At 49.1% G+C, this 23159-nt stretch overlaps 1 protein-coding gene across 1 annotated transcript; it reads right to left on the reverse strand.

Annotated features, from left to right (window-relative positions):
- Nucleotides 1-1990: 1990 nt before the first annotated feature.
- On the reverse strand, nucleotides 1991-22403 carry SPINT1 (serine peptidase inhibitor, Kunitz type 1). Its single transcript, XM_075754488.1, has 11 exons — nucleotides 22239-22403; nucleotides 21584-22053; nucleotides 12518-12669; nucleotides 10863-11001; nucleotides 9620-9790; nucleotides 8890-8916; nucleotides 7787-7912; nucleotides 6858-6908; nucleotides 5877-6047; nucleotides 5103-5159; nucleotides 1991-3984 (listed from the first exon to the last, which is right to left on the reverse strand). The coding sequence occupies exons 2-11, from the start codon at nucleotides 22008-22010 to the stop codon at nucleotides 3788-3790; spliced, it is 1518 nt and encodes a 505-aa protein (XP_075610603.1). The 5' UTR covers nucleotides 22011-22053; nucleotides 22239-22403; the 3' UTR covers nucleotides 1991-3787.
- Between the last annotated feature and the right edge of the window lie 756 nt (nucleotides 22404-23159).

Below are 23159 nucleotides of genomic sequence, written 5' to 3' on the forward strand. Positions count from 1 at the left end.
CAGGAAGGGATGAGAGGCTTCCTTCTGCAGAGGTGGAGGCCACCACCAAACCAGACTGGGTGCTTATGAAGAGGCAGCAGACGTCCCTTGGCGGAGCAGCACAGCGGGCAGCAGCTCCCGGGGCTTGGCAGGAGCCTGGCTCTGTAAACCATACAAACAACCCCCTCAAAAAACACTGACCTCTGTGGGGATGCTTTGCCTGCACCCACTGCAAGGACTAGGGGCCAGCTCCAGACCCCCAGGACCCTCCTGCACCACAGAGTGGCTGTGCTGGGGAGGTGGGCTCTGGAGGGGCCGCGCTGGGGAGCTCTGTGCCAGGAGGAGCAGCTCTGCCCAAAAATGACCCACACTTCACATAACTGCTTAGTTTTGGGTGTAGCTGGGGGGAATAGTGTGCTCACCGTCAGGTACAGCCAGTGAAACAACAAGGCGGCTCAGTTTTCACTGAAAACTATGTTTGTTAATCAGCTGACAGTGAGGCAGTCTTCAATTCTGTTTTTTGAGGAGGGGAATTTTTATTTTGCAGAAAGTTTCAAAATATGGACTCCTGTTCCTGTCTGAAAAACAAACCCGTTTTAAAGAGCCCGGATTTTCCTGAGAGCAGAAACCCTGGTTTCTGGCAGGGGGCGGCAGAGGGGGTGCTGAGGCTGAAGGCGGGTGGGAGGCCCGGGGGGTCCGGGGGGTGCAGGGGTGCAGGGCCTTTCCCCAGCCACCTCAGGCAGGAGCTGCTGACGCAGCCTGAGTGACACCGCATGGTAAAACGTGGGGAATGCAGACGCCCGGCGTGCACGGTTACAGGTGTGGGCATGTGGCACGGCCATCGCTGCCTGGCTCCGGTGCCAGCTGCGCGTCTGAGCCTCCCTGGGTCGTGTTGTGCCAAAATGGTGGCACTCCTCACAGCCCCCGTCCCCCCCCACGCCCGGGAGCAGCGGGAGCAGCAGCTCCCTTGCAGCGGAGAGTGCCTGCCGGCTGCCAAGCGGGAGCAGGGTCTGGCCCCTTCACCTGCCCCTGCACCCCCTCTCACTCCCCTCTAGCTTTTGGGCTGAAGGAGAAAGTGCTTGGTGAGCTGCAAAGCAAAGGGGAGGGCTCTGGCAGGACCTGCAGACTCCACTAGGGCCACGTCTAGCCAGGAGATACAGATATGTGCTTTAAGTGGAAAATACTCTAATACACGTCAGTTTCTCTCTTTGGAGACTATCAAGAGAAGCAGCCGTCATTTCAAATGGCACTCACGTGCCAGGGGTTACCCGCACCGTGCCAGGACTGGTGACCCCATCGGCCGAACAGAGCACGGCTCAGCTGAGAGCTGCTCCTGGGGCAGCTCTTCTGGAGACATGGGTGATAACATAGGCATTAAGTAGCTGGAAACATCAGGACGGGAGAGCTGGGGTAGAGTGAGGGAAGGGAGAGGTGGTAGTGACAGAGCAAACACCGCAGCCCAGAGCAGAGCGTGGGGGAGAAAGCCTTCCCGCTGTAGAGCAGTGTTTGGAGGCTCAGTGCTGCCAGGTCGGTGATGCTGGGGCGGGTTCACCTGGTTTCCATACATATCCATTGCCCATTAGCCAAATTTACATTCAGCTAACCTTACATTGCAGTGCATGAGCGATCACCAGCCTGGAGACACAGCTACAACTCCTGTTTTAAGAAGTGTCTGCTTTTGGTTTCAGACCCAAACCCCAAACCAGTCTGACCAGCTAGAACCCAGTTTCAGGTAACACCCTGCCTTGCTCTCCAGGTGACTTAGTGGGTAATGATCTCACTCCCAGCACACCTCAGCCAGTAGCTGCTTCTCCAGGTATCCACAGATGTTGCATCCCCCCCTCCCAGCCCTCCCCAAGCCATGGGACCGCTGCTGCTGCAGCAACACCCGAGCGCTCTCCCCTGAGCTACCGCAGTCTGGGCAGATGAAAGGGTGCGAGATAGCAGGCATGGGAACGGTACCTGCCCCCTCTGCGGGTCACTGCTTCTCAGACACCACTCCCAAGCCAGATAAGACAAACAATTCCTGTTTATTATCACTGTGAGTGTGCACACGCACACACAGAAAAATCAAGATGTTAAGTTTATTGCATAGGCCATGATAGGCTGTGGGGAAAACAAAGAGATGGAAGAAATGATACGAGACAGATCATGAAAAGCCATGGAGGAATCTGACCAGCCCCAGGGACACTGAGGCAGATGCCTGTGATGGGGAGAAGCATGCAGTCAGATTGCCAGCAGGCTGCAGGCGGCCGTGCGCCTTTCCAGCCCAGGCAACGGCCCAACAAGGCAGCTCTCCTGGAGCTGCACTTGAGAGGACCTGAACCATGCCCAGAGCTGGGCATGGCTTCACCAGAGCCTTCCAGAGCCAGTCTGCCCTCGACCCTGAAAGGGTCCAAGCATTTAAACTAAAGTCTGTACATAGATTGATGCTTTGTACACACATGCACGCACACACACACACACACACACACACATATGCAAGCACACACGTACCGATTTCCTCTCTCTTCACAGCAGTTTTCCAAGAGCAGCACGCACTGGAAGTTTGGGGATCGGTGCCAACCCCACAGCCAACAAAGTGTACCAGGCACTTCAGAAATAGCAGCTTCTGTCCCCTGCAAAAGTCCTCAGCTCCCAGAGGTACAAGCCTGGACAACAGAGATGCAGCAGTACAGATCTGGGAAGCACCTCACTGCAAACAGCCTACAGGGGAACACACAGAACCTTGCCGAAGCGGGGATGGCCATGGGGCCAGGGATGAGCTCTGGACCTCCCGGGGCTGGGCTCATCTTGCACCGGGAGGGACAGGCCAGCAGGAGTGAGGAAGCCCAGGGACATTAGCCAGTGGTATCCAGCCCACTCCTGTGCTCTGGGAGATGCCAGGGACTCAGGTTAGGCTGCGTGCTCGGAGGACAGCGCAGTAACATCAAAGCTGCAGCAAAGGTCCAACTGCAAGGGAGCTGGGTCCTTCCACCCTCCCCTCACCATCAGCAGGAAAAGTAGGGGCATTTCCTTTCCTTTGAGAATAAATAGATATTTTCTCAATACGTTTGGGTTTGGACTGAACACTGGAAAAGCAATCAGGGCAACTCACAGAGAGAAAATGGTGGACACGTAGTGTACATAGGAGGCTGTAACATGGCAGCCAGGCAGAAAAAAATCTAGGTGTGCTTTTCTGTTAAAAAGCAAAGCCTAGTGATTAAAGCAGGTATTTCTGTTTCCTTCCATCTTGAAAACAGCAACCACTGGAGAGTGTCACAGAGCCCTTGGAACAGGTCTGGATGGTTACGTGAATCTCAAGAGTCTCACTAAGACCAGGAGGACTGCTGGGAGGCAGGGCCGCCTTACAGAGGACTGGGGGAAAAGGAGGAAAATACGAGGTTGGGTGGAAGAAAGTGGCACTGCAAACAAAAAATTGCTGGCTCTGGTGAGCTTGCACCTTTCACCAATGTGAATGCTACACAGATGCAGTCCCAGGGTCCTTCAGTAAGTTGAGCGGAGTTGTGCTCCGGGTTTGAGCAGGAAGAAAGATGTAATTCAGAGTTTCACTGGATTGTTTGAGGTTAGGAAGGGATAGACATCAGCGAGCATCAAAATGCTCCCAGATCCTCACTTTCCAGAGCACCCATTTAGCCAAGACAATCACAAACAGTAGTAGTGCCAAATCATGGCTAGATCTTGGCCTGATGCTACAAATTTCTTCAAAGAGAAAGAGTCCTTCAGGCACAGGCCTGTGTCTAAAAACAGAACTCCAGAAGTTTTGGGGAATGCCCGAGTGCTGGGCTGGAGAGAGAGAGGCTGTAGGTCAGACTGGTTTGGTGACACTGCTGTAAAACAGATGCTCAGTGTCCTCTGTGGTGGAGAGGGTTGAGTTGGTAGCAGTGGTTGGCTCACGGCGGCGGCTGTTCTTCTTCCTATTCTTCAGGAAAAAGTAGCCAATGATTGCCAGGACCACCATGATGCAGATCCCGAGGAGCACGGCAATCACTATCTCAAAGGAACCTGTGGAGAACACATGAACATGTTAGAAGGGCTGGTGCATGAGCTCTGATGCAGCAGGAGCAGTCAGGAAGAAGCAATCACAAAAGCTGCTGCAGAAGCTGTGCTGGCAAAGAGAAGAGGTGGGCATTAGCAGGCCTGACAGCAGAGCGGTCACTGCACAACTGGGCAAGGAAGAAAGGCGGCAATTGCATGGCATAAGGGTATGGCCAGGGTATAGCCAGCCTGTCTCTCCCAAACGATGGTTCCCATCATTTCTCAGATGCACCACGCCCTCTAAAGGCTAATCGGTGGCTTCGGCAAGCTTGGCCATTTGACACCCCTATGAATATCCAGCCCTTCTGCAACACTGGCTTTGCTTCATATGTTAACAGGGAGGCCACCAAGGGGTGGTTGCAGAAAGCACGTCCTGGGTGGGATAATGCTGTCGGAGTGAGCTATGGTGGACAGGCTGAGTTTGTGGGGATAAAGCTTGTAGCAGTGCTGTGAGCACAGTCTTCTACAGCCAACCAAAGTCCTGCATCATCTGTGCGTTTGAGAACTGGTGTGAACCTGAAGATTAAATCAGTCTCTAGGGTTGAAGAATAGAAGTGTATAATTTCAGGAGTTCTCTACTGAAGAAAGAGGCCTTACAGCTCTGTGGTGAAAGGACACCAACCTTAAGGTGATATTCTTTTAAGAACTTGTAATTCAATGGTGTTCTTTGCAGTTGTAGAGAGGTATAGGGTCACCAGATTTCTCCACAGTCTAGCACCCACCTTTATTCACATACCCATCTGTGCCTTCTTTCTTGAAGTTGTTAGTGGCTCTTATATGAACTTGGCCCTTAGGAAGACTTTTACTTGCCATTTTTTGATGTTGAACAGTGAAACATTCATGCAAGATGACTGAAGGAAAATCAGGAGTCTCTGATATGAGCTACTGAGTCACAAAGGAGAAATTGGACCACAGATGCAGAGAAGCATCTCTTTCCACTGCTAGTATCCCACAAATCCCACATTGCTCCCTCAGCTTCAAAAGCAGGGTGGGAGAGAAGGCTATTATTTGTAAGGAAACACAAAATATTTTTCAGGACAGGGTAAAAGCAACAAGCAAGATCTGTAGGAAAAACTGTTACTCACTTAAGATAGCACTTTGGGACTCAAATGATTCCCATCTCCGGCCAATGGCATCTGCTTCTGAATTGGGAGCAGAGAGGGAGAAAAAAGTTTTACAAAGAAGGTTGGGAACAAGGAATAAGATAGGGTTTTGAGGAACATATTTCCAGTGCTCTGAAGTGACTGAATGCATACAGCATCCCTCTTGGCAGCCATGGTACTGAGGTTTCAGGGCAGGCTGGAAGGCACAGTGTAGCTGAGGGTGGCACTTCAGAAAAGCAGCAACAGTTTGCCTGCTAACAGATACTGTTTGGCAGAATTCCTCCTGTTTCAGCTGTTGGCCTCCACAGCAACACATACAGAGCTCTACAGTATAAACCTTTCCCTCCCATTTGTTTAAAACTTCTCCTAATATGTGCCACTGAGCATTTTCTTAGTTTTTCCCCTCCCACTTGGGGAGAACTGGAGCCAAGCTAGAAAGTTAGATTCTTTTTAGAGAGGCCCATGTGTCTGGTTAGTTTTGTCATCCTCCTCTGTCCCTTTTTCAACATCAGCACCCCAAATGTTCTCCAGCTCTGAGAAATGACAGGCTGCATTGAAGAAAGACGCTGTAGATACACACTGTTCCCTGTAAGCCATCAGCTTGAAGAACACTGTGAGGCATGGCCAGGGTTTGAGAGCAGAGCTGCTTTGACTGAAGGCTCCCAAGTCACTGCCTCTTTGGGACCACAGAATTTAATCTGGAGTGATTTTCATAGTTTGATCAGTAAAACTCCTGCCCTCACTATGTCTGCTTACTTGTGATGCCTGAACATGATTTCATGCACTCTTCCTCGTCTTCAAAGTTGTTGTTGTTGCCACCACAGCCCCCATAGGTGAAGGGGTCACATTTCTCAGAGAATGGGTTATAGTACCAGCGGGGGATGCTCTCAGTGCACTGTCCAGTATCAGGCAAGTCCACACAGTGACCTGGAAAAGCAAGGGAGAGGTGCTCTAGCCCAAGCAGTGTGTTCCCAGAGCAGCAACATTTTCTGCTCACAACAGAAGAGCACAAGCACCGTGACAGAGGGGATCCACAGCCAGACCAGGGGCTCTTGGGTCCCCACTGCCCAGTTGCGAACTGCTCAAATTGGCATTGCCAAGGTGAGCTTCCACCTGCTCATAAACCCGACTAGCAAGGTGGAAAAAGGGACATCAGAGCGTGCAGTCGTGCTAGACCTTGAATTCAATCACCTGCAGAAATGACCTGTCCCTGGGAGGCAGAAGGACACATGAAGAGCCTGGACACACAGAAACTACAGTTCAGCTCAGGTCTTCTCTACAAGCAAACTGCATTTAAGCTGACTTGGGATATACTCTTTCAGCCCAGTGGTAATGCCACTGTCTACACTAGTACAAACAAAGCAAAGGTATGGGATCGAGCACACGCATATGACTACTCATATTATCCCACTGTTGTGTCCCCCACACTGCTTTGGTTTGCACTATTTCCAAAAAAGTGCTTCAAGGTTTTGTACAGGTCAGGTACTGTGCCCAACAGACAATATGCATGAGACCTGCTTGGGTGGAAAAATTTTAGGCAGGAGAGTGAAAGCCTGCTATAAACAGCTGTCCTCAAGGTCAGAGAATAGGCCCTTGCTCATTTTTAGTACAGGCACTACCCAGATGCTACACCTGGTTTTGGAATTAGACAGGGAAGCAGTTTTACCATGAAACAACAAACTGAAGAAAAACCCAAAAGCTGGTAAATGTCAGCCAGGTGCTCTGGATGGTACGTACCTTGCTTATGTGTGACATTGATTTTCTGCAGTCTATTGAACTCACGAGCATCTGTGAGAGAAACATTTCACGTTAAAACTTCTCTCACCAGTTGAATACAAAAGAAATGACGCCATCCATGCAGACACGGGCAGACAGGGCTTTCCTGCACATTCCTTTGCTATCACAAGCCAGGGAAAGGGATATATAATTTGAGGTTCTTGGATATCTCAAAGCTATGAGGGGAACATGGAAAAAATAAAATGTAATAACGAGAAACTATTCCTGGTTTCTGTTCCACAAATACAGAGACAAAACTAAGGAAAACAAAGGCTGCTCTCCTAGGTTTTTTTTTTTCCATTGAGAAGTACAGGGAAACTGCTATCACTCCAGGTTTTAAGAAGTATGAAAGAGCACTAGTGTAGGATGTAAGAAAGGGCAATATGCTTGCAACCTAAAAAGGCAACAAAAGACCCACATATAGGAAAGAGATTATGGGAATTCTGTCAGAAAAGAGAGAGGGAGGGAGGAAGGATGGATTACAGACCTGGGCAGCTCGCTCATTTGCATTAGCATAACATGAGAATGTTAAGGGACAGACTGGGAGAAATCATGGTTTCACTTCCCATCTCCCTACTCTAGGAGAGCAGGTAAGGTCATTCAGTGAGAAAAATATTGGAAAGGGAAGGGACGACAGCCTCTGGAGTCTTACAGACAGGTGCAGAGATGAGAGTCGAAGAGTATTTAAGAGGCAGGAAACACCTCTTGCAGTCAGCAGAGATATGGGAGATGGCAGAACCAGCAAATATAATACTGTGGAAAGAAGTAATGCAGGGTCAGGAGATAAGAACAGAAGGCACCAGAAAGCACTGAGTCAACAACTGTAACTTACATTGCATTCGTCCCTGGGCAGATACTAAGTTGTCTAAGCCAGAATTTGAAGTACTTACATTGTTCACAATACATCTCATCCGATCCATCAGCGCAGTCGAGAGTTTCATCGCACTCCAGATAGGCATCAATGCAGCAGCCATCCTTGCATCTGAAGAAGGGGGACTGACAGTTCCCATTGCACACTGCATCAGAAACAGTTCAGAGAGCTCATTAAAACTCATTCTTTCTCCCTGCCACACAGATGCTTTATGTAGGACTTAAAAGCTGCTGACAGGGCTGGCAAACAAGAAACAAGACAGATTGGTTAAGGTCTCTCTTCAGTGCCACCCTGGACTCAAAAAAAAAAAAAAAAAAAAAAAAAAGAAAAAAAACCTTCTTGTTTATAAATGAAAAATTTCTCTGGGAACAGCCATGTTTCCTCTCCAAAAAGAAGTACACAGAAGGTGGAAGCAAGAATGAGCTAGTCAGGAAGAATATGGAGACATTGCCCAAGCATGGGGGATTAAATTAGGAAAGCCAAACTGAAACCTGCACACTGGGCTGTGAGAGCCAACAGAGAAGAGCGGTCATTCCCCTCTGCTCCAGAGGTGGTCCCAAGTGCTGAGTACTGTGCCCAGTTCTGAGCTCCCCAGTGCACTAAAGACATTGGCATACTAGAGTGAATCCAGCAGAGACTCAGCAAGGGGCTGGAGCTCAAGACCTGGTGTGAGGTTATGGAAAAGGCAGAGTCAGACTCATTTTGGAGGTGCACAGTAATAGGATGAGCAGCAGCAGACATAAGTTGCTATAAGGGAAAGTGATTCGATATAAGGGAAAAATTATAATGAGGATCATCAAACACTGGCACAGGTTGTCCAGAGAAAGTGTAAAATCTCCTTCATCAGAGATCCCCAAACTGGACTGGTTGCAGTCCTGAGCAACCCAATGTGACTCAAAGCTGGCCCAGCTTTGAGTAGTGGGTTGGACCAGATGACCTCCAGAGGTAATTCCCAACCTGCATTATCCTATGACATAAAAAGTGAAAGGCTTAGTAAAGAAATTAGTCTCCAGTGCCTCACTTTCCACGCTGACTGAGTGCTAATCAAAAGCCACAGGAATGGACGTGAGGCGCTAAGCCTGAGCTCACAGCAGGATTAACACCGTGGTACAGGAGGCTTACCTGGCTGTTGTCGCCCACCAACAGAACCTGAAGAGACAAGGGGAAAAATAAAATAAATTTACCACCAAATCATTTTGTCAGCTCAAGATCAGGTTTATATTGCCTTCATCTCACCTAAGTGGTGCATATTTTCCAGAAGCAAGCCCTGTAGGGGTTAGGGAGGGGAAATATGGATGTCTACCACCCAGAGACCCCCCAGATGAGTAGCACCCACATGAGGCAGGCCTGGAGACAGGGGACCTTCCCACCACTAGCTAGATTGCGCCCAAATGGTCTTTGTTTTCCAAGGCTTTTGCTTCCTCCTTAAGCTGTGTGCCACAAAGGGCCTGGCAGAGGCTCAGCCCATTTATCTGAGGCAGCGCTAAGTCATTCTCAGACTTGGCTAAGAGGGTGCCAAGGGAGAAGAGTAATTTCATTTTGGGAGTGAAGCCCTTCTGGCTTCCACACAGAACAATGCTACCCTCTGAATTTAGGTTTCAGATGTGACACGAAGATTCGCTGAGTGTTTCTGCAGCCAGAGGCACCCCAGGAACAGACCAGGGAGCAGCGCTCCAGGAGCTGGGTCAGACATGTTGGTAGCGTAAGACTAGGACCCTCCATCCATGATTATCCTGGTGTCCTCAGCTCTCCAGGCTCTAACCAGCTGCCAGTCAAGAATCTACAGTACATTCCCACAGGGTCATCCCAATCCTATGAGAAAGAGGGGGGATGATTTTCAAAGCAGACTCACCTCTAACATTCTTGCAGGCAAGTTTACACTCCTCTTCTCGTAAATAGTTATTCTTGTTGGGCTTGCAGCCACCAAAAGTGAACTCCTCACATTGCTGAAGGCTCGGGTTGTAAAACCAACGTGGAAAAGATCCCCGACACCAACCCACCTTCTTAGGCGTCAAACAATGCTCTATCAAGAAAATTAACATAAAAGGCTCTGGTTAGCTCTTTCAAAGGAAAGTTCATCAGCAATGTGGACACTTGTCTGAAAGATTTATAAAATCTTGAGTGGCATCAAGTAGGGAGTCATGGTATATATTTCCTAATATGAAAGCCAGGGTCACAAAATCAAATTAGAAGGTGCCACATCCATAAAAAACAAAAGGAGCTGCTGCTTCACACAGCACATAGTTAAGCTGTGATACTCCTTGCTTCAGGATGTTGCTGCTGTGCAAAGATTACACGAAGTCAAAAAAGGATTCATCCATGGCTACTAAACACAAAGACACCATCTTCTGCTTAAAAAAATCTCCCAGCCGCAAATTCCTTGGGCACTAGCCAAGCATTGTAGGGATTTACTGACAGCATGTCATGTTCTTGTACTCCTTCCAAAGTATCAGCCTCTGGACACTGTTGGATGCACTGTACTGGATTTTGGACAGACCATTAGCATCACCTGACATAGCTGTTCTTGTATTTTTATGATACCTGTGGTAGAAGGAGAAATTCCCTGCTTAGCTACTACTCAACCATTTGTCTAAGAACTCCTTGCTCCTAATGCACTTGTAATGCTGAACATTTTGATCATTAAACAAGGCCATTAAAGTAAAACATATAAATAAAGCCAGGGACACTTTGAATGTCATGCAGAGGGCTCCACCTATGCCACGGCTCAAGGGAATTAGGGCCTTCACAGCAAAACCATGAAGTCAACAAGACCTCTTGGGTTCTCCTGTCTTACACCCTCAGCTGCACCCCGGGGTTCAGCCACTCTGGCATCACCCAGCAGAGGGCAATGACATGCGGAGGCGGTGGGGTTATCGCACGCCACGTCCTCTACAAGAGGATGCAAAAATCCTAACATAGACCACTGTGAATGACTCCTGGTCAGGTGCAGGCTTTTACTGGGAAAAGTTGACATGCAAGTCCAGTCTCTTGATTGTGCTCTTTTCCCATCTACTGGTCTGAGAAGAGCACCAGTAATGCCCAAGCAGCACCCAGGCTTGGGGACTCCAGCTAGACATCTGTGGGCTCAGACTCACCTTCAGTCTGCTCAGAGTTCAGCACCATGATGGTGATGTTGGTGAAGTCCTGCTGTTGTGCAGTGTCCGTGACAGTAAGCTGGAAGACGTAAGTCCCCACCTGCAGGTTGGAGATTTCTACCTTATCTTCTTCGTGTTTCTGAGAATGCAAAAGAAAGACTTATGCAGAAGAAAGGAACTCTAATGAGGGAGTGAGTGAAGCCATGCAAGGCCCATGTTCCTGCATTAGGAAGAAAGAAGCTTGACTGGAAACCCCCAAGCAGATATCTGGCATTAAAAATGTCTCAGTGCTATACAATCCCTCCCAAATCCATGGGCTGGTACCCAGCTGGAATAGCAGAGAGAAAGAATACCACAAGCTTAATTAGATATTTCGTATTTTGGGACATTGTGAAGGCACAAGGGAAAATAAAAATCTTTGGAGAGGACTGAAATACTTGCAGTTTTTATTTTACTTTTTAAAAAATAAACCCCATTATGAATAATTTACTTAACACACAAGGAATAAGCTAGGTGTATTTAAGAAATATATAGTCTTTCATTTTGAATATGAAAAATATATTTAGTTTCCGAGATGGAAATGAGTGCCTATTTCTTTGCCTGCCAAGAGGTTTCTAAAAGAGAGTGAATTATTTTGTCAGAATAGAAACCTGTGATATTATCAACACAACCTTTTTCCCTTTATTTGCTAACAATATTGGGCCTCCATTTCCATGCTATCTGTCTTTTTGTTTAGGTTTCGACAACACAGTGGTGCCATATATCATCTTAAAGTAGTTAACACAGTGTAATACTAGAAATACTAGAGGATGCTTTCTTTTTTTTTTTTTTCCCCTAAAAGTTGCTTTGGTTGGGCTGGGGAGAAGGGAAAAGGAAAGAAGCACTTCCAGATTTCCTCAAGCCCCCTCAGTACCCTAGAGCTAGTCATTGCTGATCTTCAAAATCAGCTGTAGGCCTGATGCACTCATTTGCTAGTTCTTCCAAAAAGTGCCACAAGAGCTCCATATGAGCTCCAAGGCTTTCCAGAGCATTTTGCAGAAGTTTAACAGTAATCATTTGCTCTTCTAAAGCCACAATTCACATTTAACATCTATAAGACAGTAATTGTTAACACCCCAGAGATCTTGGAGCCAGTCAGGAGACATGACTTCTGCTCCAGCTCAGATAAAACAGGAGAATGAACCCATGCCCTAAAGAGAGACAAAGTCCAGGAAAAGCCCCAGGAGAACAGAAGCAGAGTCAGAGTCCGGATTATTCAGAGCCGGAGGAGGAGAAGCACCAAAGAAGCACCTCTGCTACCAAACTCACTGAACTACAGGAGCTTGGGAGCAGAGGCAGCTCTTGCACTGAAGCTGCTGCCCTCATGGGTGCTCCCACCCAGGCAGATCAGGTGTTGCGCAGGAAGGTTTGAGATGGCGTCCTGGTGCAGGGAGCCTGAGACCTGATGAGGCCAAGAAATTCCATGTCCCAGTAGTGTGCGAGAGGGTGGGGGCAACCATGAGGAGTGCTCTGCAGCTTTTGGGAACAGGTTTCTGGGTGGATTGGCTCGAGGAGGGAAGGACAAGGTGAACTCTAAGTCAGTGGCTGTGAGAGCCCAACCTAATGCAGACTACAGATGACACTGAACAAGCTGCTTCCTTTCTGCAGCTCCCTACCTTCATCTCCACAGAGGGGTTGCCAAGGACCTGTTTCCAGTCATAGCTGACTATCCCGTGGTCATCCGTGCTCTCTGTGCCTCTCAGTATCACCAGCTCCCCTGGCTGCACCCTCATGTCCATGCCAGTGCGGGCTATTGGAGGATGGTCATCTGCAGAAGGAATGCAGAGTAAGGCTTGGGTAAGAGGCTGAAGGGTCCAGTTCTTGTTTCCATTACAGGGGAAGGGGATTCTTCCAGTCTACATCAATACAGACTTCAACCACTTTTATACAGCTGTGCTTCTTGCAGCCTGAACAAGCAGCAGGCAATCAATACCGTTATTACCAACCTCACTAATTTAGTAACTCCGCGACCCACTCTGGCAGTGCCTTGGAGCCAGTTGGCTTCCTGGCCACTTCTGCCCACAGGAACCACTGTGGGAGGGTGTCCCTGTGGCTACAGCCATTGTGCTTGGACCACATCCTTGCAAAACAGCACGGACCAATCTCCACCTTCCACTTGGGGAGATGACCTGATGTGGGCGTTGAAGAATGTGGAACTGACTCTCATCATTCCTACCACCATCTCTAAGCACCGTGTTAGTGTACTTAACCAGAGCTATGCAATGCAGGATTTGGATGGAAAATATCCCTCCTCCACCTCATCTTCCACCCCACTCTCTGACATGCACGCCTTAAAAAAAGCACACAAATGCCATTCATGAGATCATTATTTTCGTGCCATTCCACGGATTAGCTTACCAGCAGTCTCCACAATCCATTAAACACTTTTCCAGACTGTAAGAAATGAAAACTGACCCCTGCCTGTGCCAGCAAGAACAGCCTATACAATGACACCGCAAGCCTGACTCATAACTCCTTTCAGCCTGAATGCCTCTGATCGCGGGCTTCCTGCATAGCTCAGCCCATAAATCTCCACCTGGTAGCACCTGTCCAAGTCCAAGACTCAATGTTCAAGTTCAACCTGAGTCTTTTGTAAAGACATCGATTGTCATTTATAAGTTAAGATGTAAATCACTCTACCATTACTCTGTTACATCAACTGTGACTGAAGAAGAGGATTAGTGCCAAACTCCTTGGAAAACTACTCCATCAGCTAATTACTTTCACTGTTGTAGACCTGCTCCTAATTTCCTGTTTGAGTGTTTCTGGATTCAGGTCCCACCTGTTGACTTTTGCTAGAGCCTACTGAAGCAACCTTTAATACACAAACAAAACTGACATTTAAAACAAGCTACTTTTTAGTTCTTTCATCACAAAATTCAGTATGATAGAGGGCTATGCAACACGTATTCCAGATCAGTTACCACAAATCCACCCAGAATCTTCTCTTTTCTAGTATCTTTTCCCAAATGAAGACATACTCATTCTATCCTGTTCTTACAAATGCTGCTGCCACCAGAGAGTGAAATAAACCTCCCCTTGTTCACACGTTCAAGCATTGTGCTCAGCCTGCTGGGCTGCAGAATCGGGGAGGGTATGTGGGTGCCAGCCCTCTGGGGTTCCTGGGCAGCCTGCTCCCCAGCTGCAGCCCTGCAGCTCACCTCCCTCGCGCCGGGCTGATGGGGCTGCAGTTTTACTGTGTAAGAGGTCAGTCACTTCTAGCTGGTGCAGCTGCAGGGCTTCTGGTTATGTTTATTGCACCGGTCTCTGTGATCTCTGCAATCTGCCACCGGTTTTATCTTTTATTCCATGTTTTCATGTAAGTATTGGGTGGGAACAATACGAGATCAAGCTGATATCGTTGAGCTTGATCCAACCACCAAAACATGCAGAGGAACACCCAGCTGAACTGAAGGAGGCCAGGAAGGTGACACCGGCATCACAGGCAGAGATGCCCACCCTGCTGTCCTCTTGCCTTTGGGTGAGGCACACCTCCCTGCTGCTCCTTACTCAGGGCTGCATGCCAGAATGATGGGTCCTGTCTCAGTCAGGCACAAAGTCTGCTGAAAGACACCAAGCTGGGTCGAGTGAGCCTGGCACCTCTTGATTTTGAGCAGGGCTGGTAAAACAAATAAATGGAGTTTTGCTTTATCTTCAACAGGTCTTTCCAAGGGCCACGGGAGCATTCGGAGGCCAAAACAATGACTGGAGCTGGCAACACCTTCAAAACCAAACAAGGAAAAACAGCCCCACAGCCACCTTGTACAAGCTCTGGAAAGGGGACACGTTCCTGCTGTTCCTCCCAGGCAAATGCCATGAGCTTGCCAGGGAGAAATGCAGCCTGCTCCCTGCCACTCTCCTGCCAGGGTGAGCGCAGTGATGGGTGCGATTGCACAAGGGGAAGATCAGTTCTTCAGCAACACAGAGCATGATCATTAACTCACAAGAACTCCAAATAATATTTTTTCTTGACATTTTTAAGCATGTACGCTTAAAAAAAATAAAATTGTAGGCCAAACGTTTCTCCACAGGTCAATTTAGTTACTTTGGGTTGCAGATTGCTGGGTTCTGATCAATGGGCCCAGCAACTTCTCCAGATCCCACCTATGATGAGCCAAATTCCCTAACCCTCCTCACCTCCAGAAAAACAGAGTACTTGTTTATGTGTGGTAACTGCCAAGGAGGAACTCCCACTAGAAATGAAGGACTTCATTTGCAAGTCTCTCCCTTTTCTCCTTAGGACGTCTGAAAGCTCAGTGACTTTGGAGTATTTCTGCTACACCGAGTATATGAAGCCTTCAGTGGCAACGTGACTGTTCTCCACCTGAGCTTCATAACCGAGTGCTGACTGAGCCACAGTATCAGCACACTGCTTGTAGAAGGGAGATTCTCCATTCAGTTTGTTTTGCTCTGAAAGTCTGTTTGAAAAATGAAAGTTACCTTTGCTATAATGCTCTTTTGACTATGGAAAGTTTCTGCTGCAAAACTCTGTAATTAACAGGGAGATTAAAGCTTTATGATGCTGCTCTGTGTTGTGCTCCTTAATGTGGAGCACATGCTCCTGGAGTTACATCATTAAGTGACAACTTCAGCTTCCATTTATAAATCAGAAGGGGAAGTACTTGAAAGGGGAAAACTGAAAGCTGGAGAGCGACTGTTTACAAGGGCATGGAGTGATAAGACAAGGGGTAATGGTTTTAAACTGAAAGAGGCTAGATTTAGATTAGGTATTAGGAAGAAATTCTTCCCTGTTGAGGTGGTGAGGCACTGGAACAGGTTGCCCAGAGAAGCTGTGGCTGCCCCCTCCCTGGAAGTGTTCAAGGCTAGGTTGGATGGAGCTTTGGGCAACCTGGTCTAGCAGAGGGTGTCCCTGGCCATGGCAGGGGGGGTTGGAACTAGATGATCTTTAAGATCCCTTCCAACCCAAACCATTTTATGATTCTATGATCATTGTATGATTCTTTATGATCCTGGAGAAAAGCTTGATAGAGTAAATCCAAAATGCTTAAAAACAAATGTATATGGCTCACAGTGTATTCATGCCTCAGTCCCTGGGGTTGGGGGTTTTTTTTGCTTTTTTAAAAATTTCATCTAATTTTAAGGCTTATGCAGTCAGTGGTTTATCTGGCTTCACCTCTAACAATGAGTAAAACTTGAACCAAAGTTGATAGGGAAATAGGAATCTAAAAGATATTAAATTCCTGTGAGGCCTGCAAAAATAAGCATCTAGGTGGGGAGAAAGACCCCATTAGGGACCTTGCTACGCGAACATGCAGGCACCAGTGAAATCCTGCAGCAGAAAGCACTCGCAAAACTCTCAGTTTGGGTATTTCTCTTTTGGAGTTCAAATATCAGCTCTCGCCCTCGAGACACAAATTCACAGAAAACCAGATTTCCTCCATTCCAGCGCTGATGCAGGTACACCCTGAGTACGTGAGACTATAAAGCAATGCTTGGAAGTACCTCAGAATGATTTGAGTTTGCCATTGGAAAGAGCCAGAAAGCTTCCTCATGGTCACCGAGGGGTTCTTACACCCCGCTGTTGTGTGCACTGGCAGGAGCAGCTTCCAAACGAGATGAGTGCGGCTTGCGCTGGGGACACTGAGGCACTGCAAAGGGAAGGACCTCGCTGGGGACAAAAGCCACTGGGCAGACCGGTAGTAGAGACAGGAGCAGAATTGAGGCCACCCAAATTCCAGCATCCACGAGACACGCAACCTCGGAGATGTCAAGCATCAGGAGCCAGCTGAACCTCCCTGCTGCAAAAGTAAGTGGGCAGGGGCAGGCGGCAGCGCGGCTCTCCCCACAAACACTAAAGTTTTGCTCCAACCTTGCTTCGAGGGAAGTCATTCAAAAGTGAACAGCTTTCAGGGAGGGTTCATTCAAATCTTGCCCATCGACACTAGAAAACTCTCCATAGTTGCAGGCAAAGGTAAGGAAGGGAGATGCTGCTGCCACAGTGTTAATTTGCCTGAGGAGCGGGAGAAGGGAACAAGGCAATGCAACACATTGCCTGGAGAAAGAGAAATACAGGATCTTTCTGTAGGGATTCATCCTGGCTGGGCAGCAAACACAGTCACAATAAAGCCATACAGTTTTTGGACAACTCATGCGGAGCCAAGCAGCTCTCAGCATTAATTTCTAGAGGTTTCTATAGTGGTTTGTAAGAGGTGCACACAGCAGGTCAACCTAACCTCTCTAAAACACAACTTTCAGCACGACTGAAAGGATTATATTTTCAGATTAATGCAATCTGCTACTGCCTTGGGCTCCTTCCATCCTTCCTGAGGGTGTGGGAAACCAGTCTGATTTGCTTTAGCAGGCAAAGGGAAAGAGTGTCCCATCGGTCTTTGTACCATTTTTGCAAAGATCGGTTTGTTACTCCAATCTCCTTAGCTCCAGAGCCACGACATGTGGCACTTCAGTAAACGCTGCATGAGAAACAGTAGCTTCACAGTGAGTGGAAGTTTCTCATCGCCTGCTCTGAGCCAGGAGCTGGACTGGCTGGTCTCCGAGGGTCCTGCCAGTATACATTAGCCTCTGAATCTGTGATGCGGGTACTGAACGTGGAATTCTCCCTGTCCTGGCCTGAGCTGGGTGCTGGAGGATGAGCAGCTGGCTCAGAGCTGAGCAGTGTCAGCCAAGGGCACACCACTGACCGGATCCGTCTCAGCCCCGGACGGGATCCCAGCACCACTCAGTTGCACTGTGTCCACAGAATGGAAACCAGTGGGGGACCAAATGTTTGAAGACAGAAGGGCTTCAAACTTGGGGAGCTCTCCTTTTTTGAATGCACTACCAAAGTTTTAACCTGCAAATCTCTCCCCATGGTGAGGCAGGAGCAGACGCATCCTGAACTCTGTGGGTTCCCCAGCGCTTCCTGTCTCCCACTCACAAGCCCTGAATTCAACAGGAGGAGAGTGTCACCGAGCATTTCACAACCACCACAAAAGGTTCAGTTCAAGAAACGGACAAAGGTTCAGGGAGGTTATTTTCCAGTTTCACACCCAGAACTGGTTTGCCTAGACCAGAGTAAGCTCAGGGTAGTTACTTAAACACTGAGCTCCATTATTACCAATAAAGTGCATGGTGATCCTGCCCCTCCCGCATGAGCCAGGCAGAAAACTCGCACCAAAGTTCAGGTTGGGGAATCATTTAAGAGGATAGTGCCTCTTAACAATAACATCAGAGACTTTGGGCTCTATGTTAGCTGGAACAGGCAAGAGACAGAGCCAAGCTGTCGCCACCAGCTTATACAGGACTCAGAAGCTCTTGTTCTCCAAAATACTGAAAATATAGTCAGATGATCTGCAGAAGCTAGATTTCAGCTGTGTTCATTGTTGCCTGTAGCCACAGGTTTTTCTGAAGTCATAAAACAGTGAGAGTGGCTGCAGTGGGTAAGAGCAAGGGTGCCTCTCTCCCTGTGTCCAAGTCTCGCAGTGGATGCTCGAGCAAGAGCAAGAGTGTGTAAGCCTACACAGTGTTTCCCCCATAACACTCTCCCAGCTTTCAGCTACTTCCATCAGGCTCAGGAAACACTTCAAGATTAAATTTGCCCATTCAGCAGCCCCCAGCTGCGCTCTCTCTTTCAAGTGTTATCTAGTCTCCTCCTGAACAGATATAAACCTCTTAATTCGACATGTCTGCTCCCTCTGGTAGTACTGTGGGTCTTGCAATGTGTGGCTTTTTTGTTTAATGTCCCCCACTGGGATCACTAGATATGTATTTCACTATTCACTAGAAAAAACATTCTTTTAATCCTCATTATTGCAGAGGACGGCTGAAGATTGCCACATGGGCATACCCTAAAGGCTCCTAGGACACCTGACAGCAGCACATAAATGAAAGGGATGGATGACAAAGCAGCATATAATCTCCCTGCAGACCTTTGGAGCCTGGTCTCAGGGGGCTGACAATAACCTGGGCTCCAGAGCAGCCACAGAGCTTCACGTTTTAACAGCGATACAGTACAACAGCGGGAAGACTAGACAGCTTTGTCTCCAGTGCAAAACCTGGGCCAAGATTTTTTGTCTATAAACATTTGTGAGGAAAACCTGACATGCCGAAAATGGTTTCCTTAACACTTGGTTCACCTGGCCTCTTCAGGCATCCTCCAAAGGTCCGGAAGGAAAAACGCCGTAGAGCTTCCTTACGCTGCCAGGTGGACGCGCTCAGCGCCCGGGGGCTCCTTCATTTGGCCTCCCACCCCTTCGCACCCTTCCCTTCTCCCCCTTGGCGGCAGCCAGGAGACGGCCTTCCTGCCCGGACAGGCCCGTTCCTCCTGCATGGACCCAGCATCGCGACTGGAGGGGCTTGGGGGTTTGGTTTGGATTTTTTTTTTTTTTGGTTTGGATCTGAACCCAAAATGGAGTTCTGAATTCTTAAGTGTCTCATCAACTTCTGTGATGAGAGGAGGGCCCAGCTCCTATGGTCTGATTTAGTCCTTGTTATTATCTGGTATTTCTCCAGTAAAATAACTTCTTTTCAGCTCTGGATTAATAAATAGTAATAATACTTCGTCTCTTTCCCTGCCAGTCCTCTGATGTCATTCAAGGTGATTTGGAAAGCTGTTGGTATCAGTCAAAAGCCAATGCCTAAAGATTTCAGAAGAGGAGGGAAACGCATTTCCCGTGAAAGCACAGCATGAACGTTGCAGCCTGACCCAAACATGAAGTAACGAGCTTCCCAGTGCCTGTCGCTACGGCTGGAGACCTGCCCGCCACCCCGCACCCTCCGAGCGTGCAAACACGGGGTGTAAAAGGGAGTGAGCCCTTCCTACACCCGCAGCGGTATCATGGCACAAGCCCCACGTGAATGAGGAGAGGCATGCCCGCCTCAGCAGGCAGAGTTTCCCTAGCAGCATTTCTGGCATGTTTTTCACTTCTCCCTGATAAACCCTCCTGGCTTTTCTGGCTCCACCGCAGCCATCTCAGCATCTGTGAAAGTAGCATTACGGATGGTTTGCAAGGCAGCACCTGCGTATGGGTGGCTGGGGTGCTCTAGCTAGGTGCCGTGGTGTGGCAAACACTGCACTGCGGGTGGCACAGGGAGCTTGGTGACACAGGGACACTTTCTAGAGACACGCACGCGTGCGATGCCAGGCCCTGTGGCCAGCACAGGGAGGAGGGGGTTGTGGTCTCCTCCTGTGGGGTGCTGGTCCATGGAGGTAAAGAGACTGAATTGCTCAACAGTACACTGTATTTTAATCTAATCTTGTGAAATCAGGATGTACTGGAGATGATGCATTCCCTTTTCCTCCTACAACAAAGCATGTAGGAGTTCAGACAGCTGCCAGCATGCCACCTCCAGTCCTGGAGATGTGGGCCTAGTTCCTTGCTAACTGCAGCTCCCGTGGAAAGGATTTTGAGCCTGGAACGGAGACACAGGACAACTACTGCAACAGTGAGACAGAGATTTACAAGAAGGCCCTAAAATGCGGTGGGAAGCAACTAGGAGGGACGGAGGACAGGAGAAGCACTTCTGCCACATTGTGGCTCAAACCAGGGACACCCAAGGGCTGCTCCAGAGGAGCTGTGCCCTGCTCCCAAACCCCTGCACTGCTACTTAGGATGGACAAAAGTGGTCGGTGTGGGGTTTGGTGCCATTTCACACCTCCTGCACCTACAAGGCTTACAGGCTGGCACATCCCAGTAGAAGATCAAAGACCTATTTGGCTCACGCGATCGAGCCCAAACCCATGCGCCCACCTGGACGCTCCCCTCATCATCTTCACAGATCCTTTTCTTCCCCATCACGGGTGGGCTGGGAGGGGGCACGAGGAGGACTGCCCGCACAGATATCCCCTAACAGCCCTGCCCAGATATCAACATATAAGAAACTGGTTATGGTTGCCTAAGACCCAGCCAGGCTAGAGATGTCCCAGCCTCTTTAGGCTTCCTACAAAACATGGAAGAAGGAGAAATTGCCGTGTTTTCAGCTTTTCTGAACACTTCTCTGGAGACTGCAGAGTATGTGGTAGGTGGCCAGCTCCAGATTAGTTTGTTTTCTACCTGGATTTCTGGATCTCGGTGCAATCTTTCAGAGCAGGAACCAGGGACTGGAGAAGAGAAACCCAGCTCCAAAGGGGGAGTTTTCTAATCAGCCTCTCCCCCCAGCTGCTCCCTCTCCCTCCCCCAGCAGCAAGGACCAGCCCCAACAAGCAGGGTGATACCGAAACACCTCACCATCCGGGCTGGTGCTCACAAGATTCAGGCTGTGCCAAAATGAAAGGTAAGTGGATTGCGTCCTGCCTCCAGCCCCTGAGCAATTAAGAGATTAATGCAGCCCTTTAAAACGGGGTGATGTGTAGATTTTTAGAGGATTTCGCTTTCCAACCTCAAAGGCCTGGGAGGAGGGAGAAGAAAAACAATACCTTTTTCTCTACTTTGTCAAGTATCCAAAACTCAGCCTGCATTTGGTAAACACTTGCTCCCCCCACTTCAAATAGGTTAAAGAATGATTACATCTCTATTTACTAATAGAGGCACAGATATTAAGTGAATTCATCAAAGTTAGGGAAAACCTTTGCAGCAGAGGGACATACAGAAACCCCATCTTTAACACTGCTTTATCCCGACCATTTGGCAGCACAGCTGCACAAATGATGGCTGGAGGAGCTGGCACCAATGGCCATTAGTGCTCTTCCAGCCCCGGTTTGCACAGATCCATTATGGGCACCTTACCACTAGATCCATGATCCTGCATTGCCTGGTAGGAATCGTACACTTCTTTCCTCAAGAAGTTGAGAAAGCCAATCTTCCTGGCAAACCTGCAGACGAAAGCCTGCTCATAGAGGCAGTTGAGGAGAAAGCAGCCCTGGATCCGGTCGTCTTCCGTGCCCGGGACCTGCTCCACAAGAGCCAGGTTACAAGTGGGGTCCTTACAGCAGGCTCTCATGCAGTCCCTGCTCCGATGGACCATGGGGGATGACAAGAAGGTGGCTCCATTCTGGACGGAGGCATCTGTATCCAGCACAAAATCCGGCATCCCTGCCGTAAAGTCCTCCAGGCACATTTCACCAAAGGGTTTTCCCTCCTGCCCTTTGCCCAAGTTCACCGCCAGCACCAAGCAGACCCAGAGCACAAGCCACGGACCTGGACTCCTGGCCATCTTGGTGCCCTGATCCTCACCTCCTCAAGACCTTTATCCTTTCCTAAAGGAAGAAAGAAGATAGATGAAGCTAGGAGGGACGGTGTCCAGGTGCATGCCACCCTGAGGCGAGCGGGGACCCAGAGCATGTGGCTGAGGCCACGCTCTGGGTCCCTGCTCGCCCCGGGGTGGCCAACATGTCCCCCCACCCTGCAACTCATCCCCAGGCATGCACTCTCAGCTCCCCACCTGGGCGGTCTCAGGTGAAACCGATGCTGGGAGCGGGGTGTCCCCCTCGTCCTCCCGCCCCGTGCCTTCAGCCCTCAGGTGTGCCTTCAGCTGCGTCCAGCGGAGACAAAGGCACACAGAGTGCAGGAAGTGAAAACCAACTCCCTGAGAGAAGGGAACAAAAAAAAAAAAAAAAATCGTCACTCCCTACATGCTGAATTGCGTAAGAGGAAGGGGAGGAGAGCTGGGCTGATACCATCTTCCACTCCTCTGGGGAAGAGAGGGAAGGCTCCCTCCCCGTGGGAGCCCAGAGCCGTGCTCTCGCTCACGCAGGTGCAAGGGCACCCACTCCGTATGAGCATCCCACCAGCCGGGTGCTTGCTGCATCCCCGTGCTTAGGATGCTTCGAAGGATCTGAAAGCCGGGGAGCATGCAGTCTGTGTCCTCCGGTTGGTAGCCCTCGCGCTCTGGTGCAGCACGCTTTGTGGCTCAGAGCACCATTAGCCCAGGTTTTGCTAACCCAAATGAGTCAACCTCACTGCTGCATCTGCAGCACCCGCTGCCATCACTGCTGCGAGAGGTTTTGTGCTCTGTGTGGGCATCTCATAACCATGAATTCCCTGCTCTTAGGAAACAATATTCCTCTTGTTTGAAAGCTCTCGGTAGCATGCCCAGAGGCTGCCTGCGTGGTGGGACCCCTGGCACAGCAGCAGTGAAAACTTTTAGTAATCAATCCCTACTGATGAGCAACATTTCACCGCTCTGCTCCATCTCCTATAGATCAGTCACGGTCTGTTTATAGTGCCCTTGCCTCGCAGGACGGTGCTGTTTGGGGCCACGGGAACACAAAGGCTGCTGGCTGTAACTTGGATGTGTTTTCTCCCTTCCTGCTTCTACTTGCAGATCCATGATCAAATTCCTCTGTTCAACAGATACACCGGT

The sequence above is a fragment of the Balearica regulorum genome, chromosome 5 (assembly GCF_011004875.1).
Source record: "Balearica regulorum gibbericeps isolate bBalReg1 chromosome 5, bBalReg1.pri, whole genome shotgun sequence".
Lineage (NCBI taxonomy): Eukaryota > Metazoa > Chordata > Aves > Gruiformes > Gruidae > Balearica > Balearica regulorum.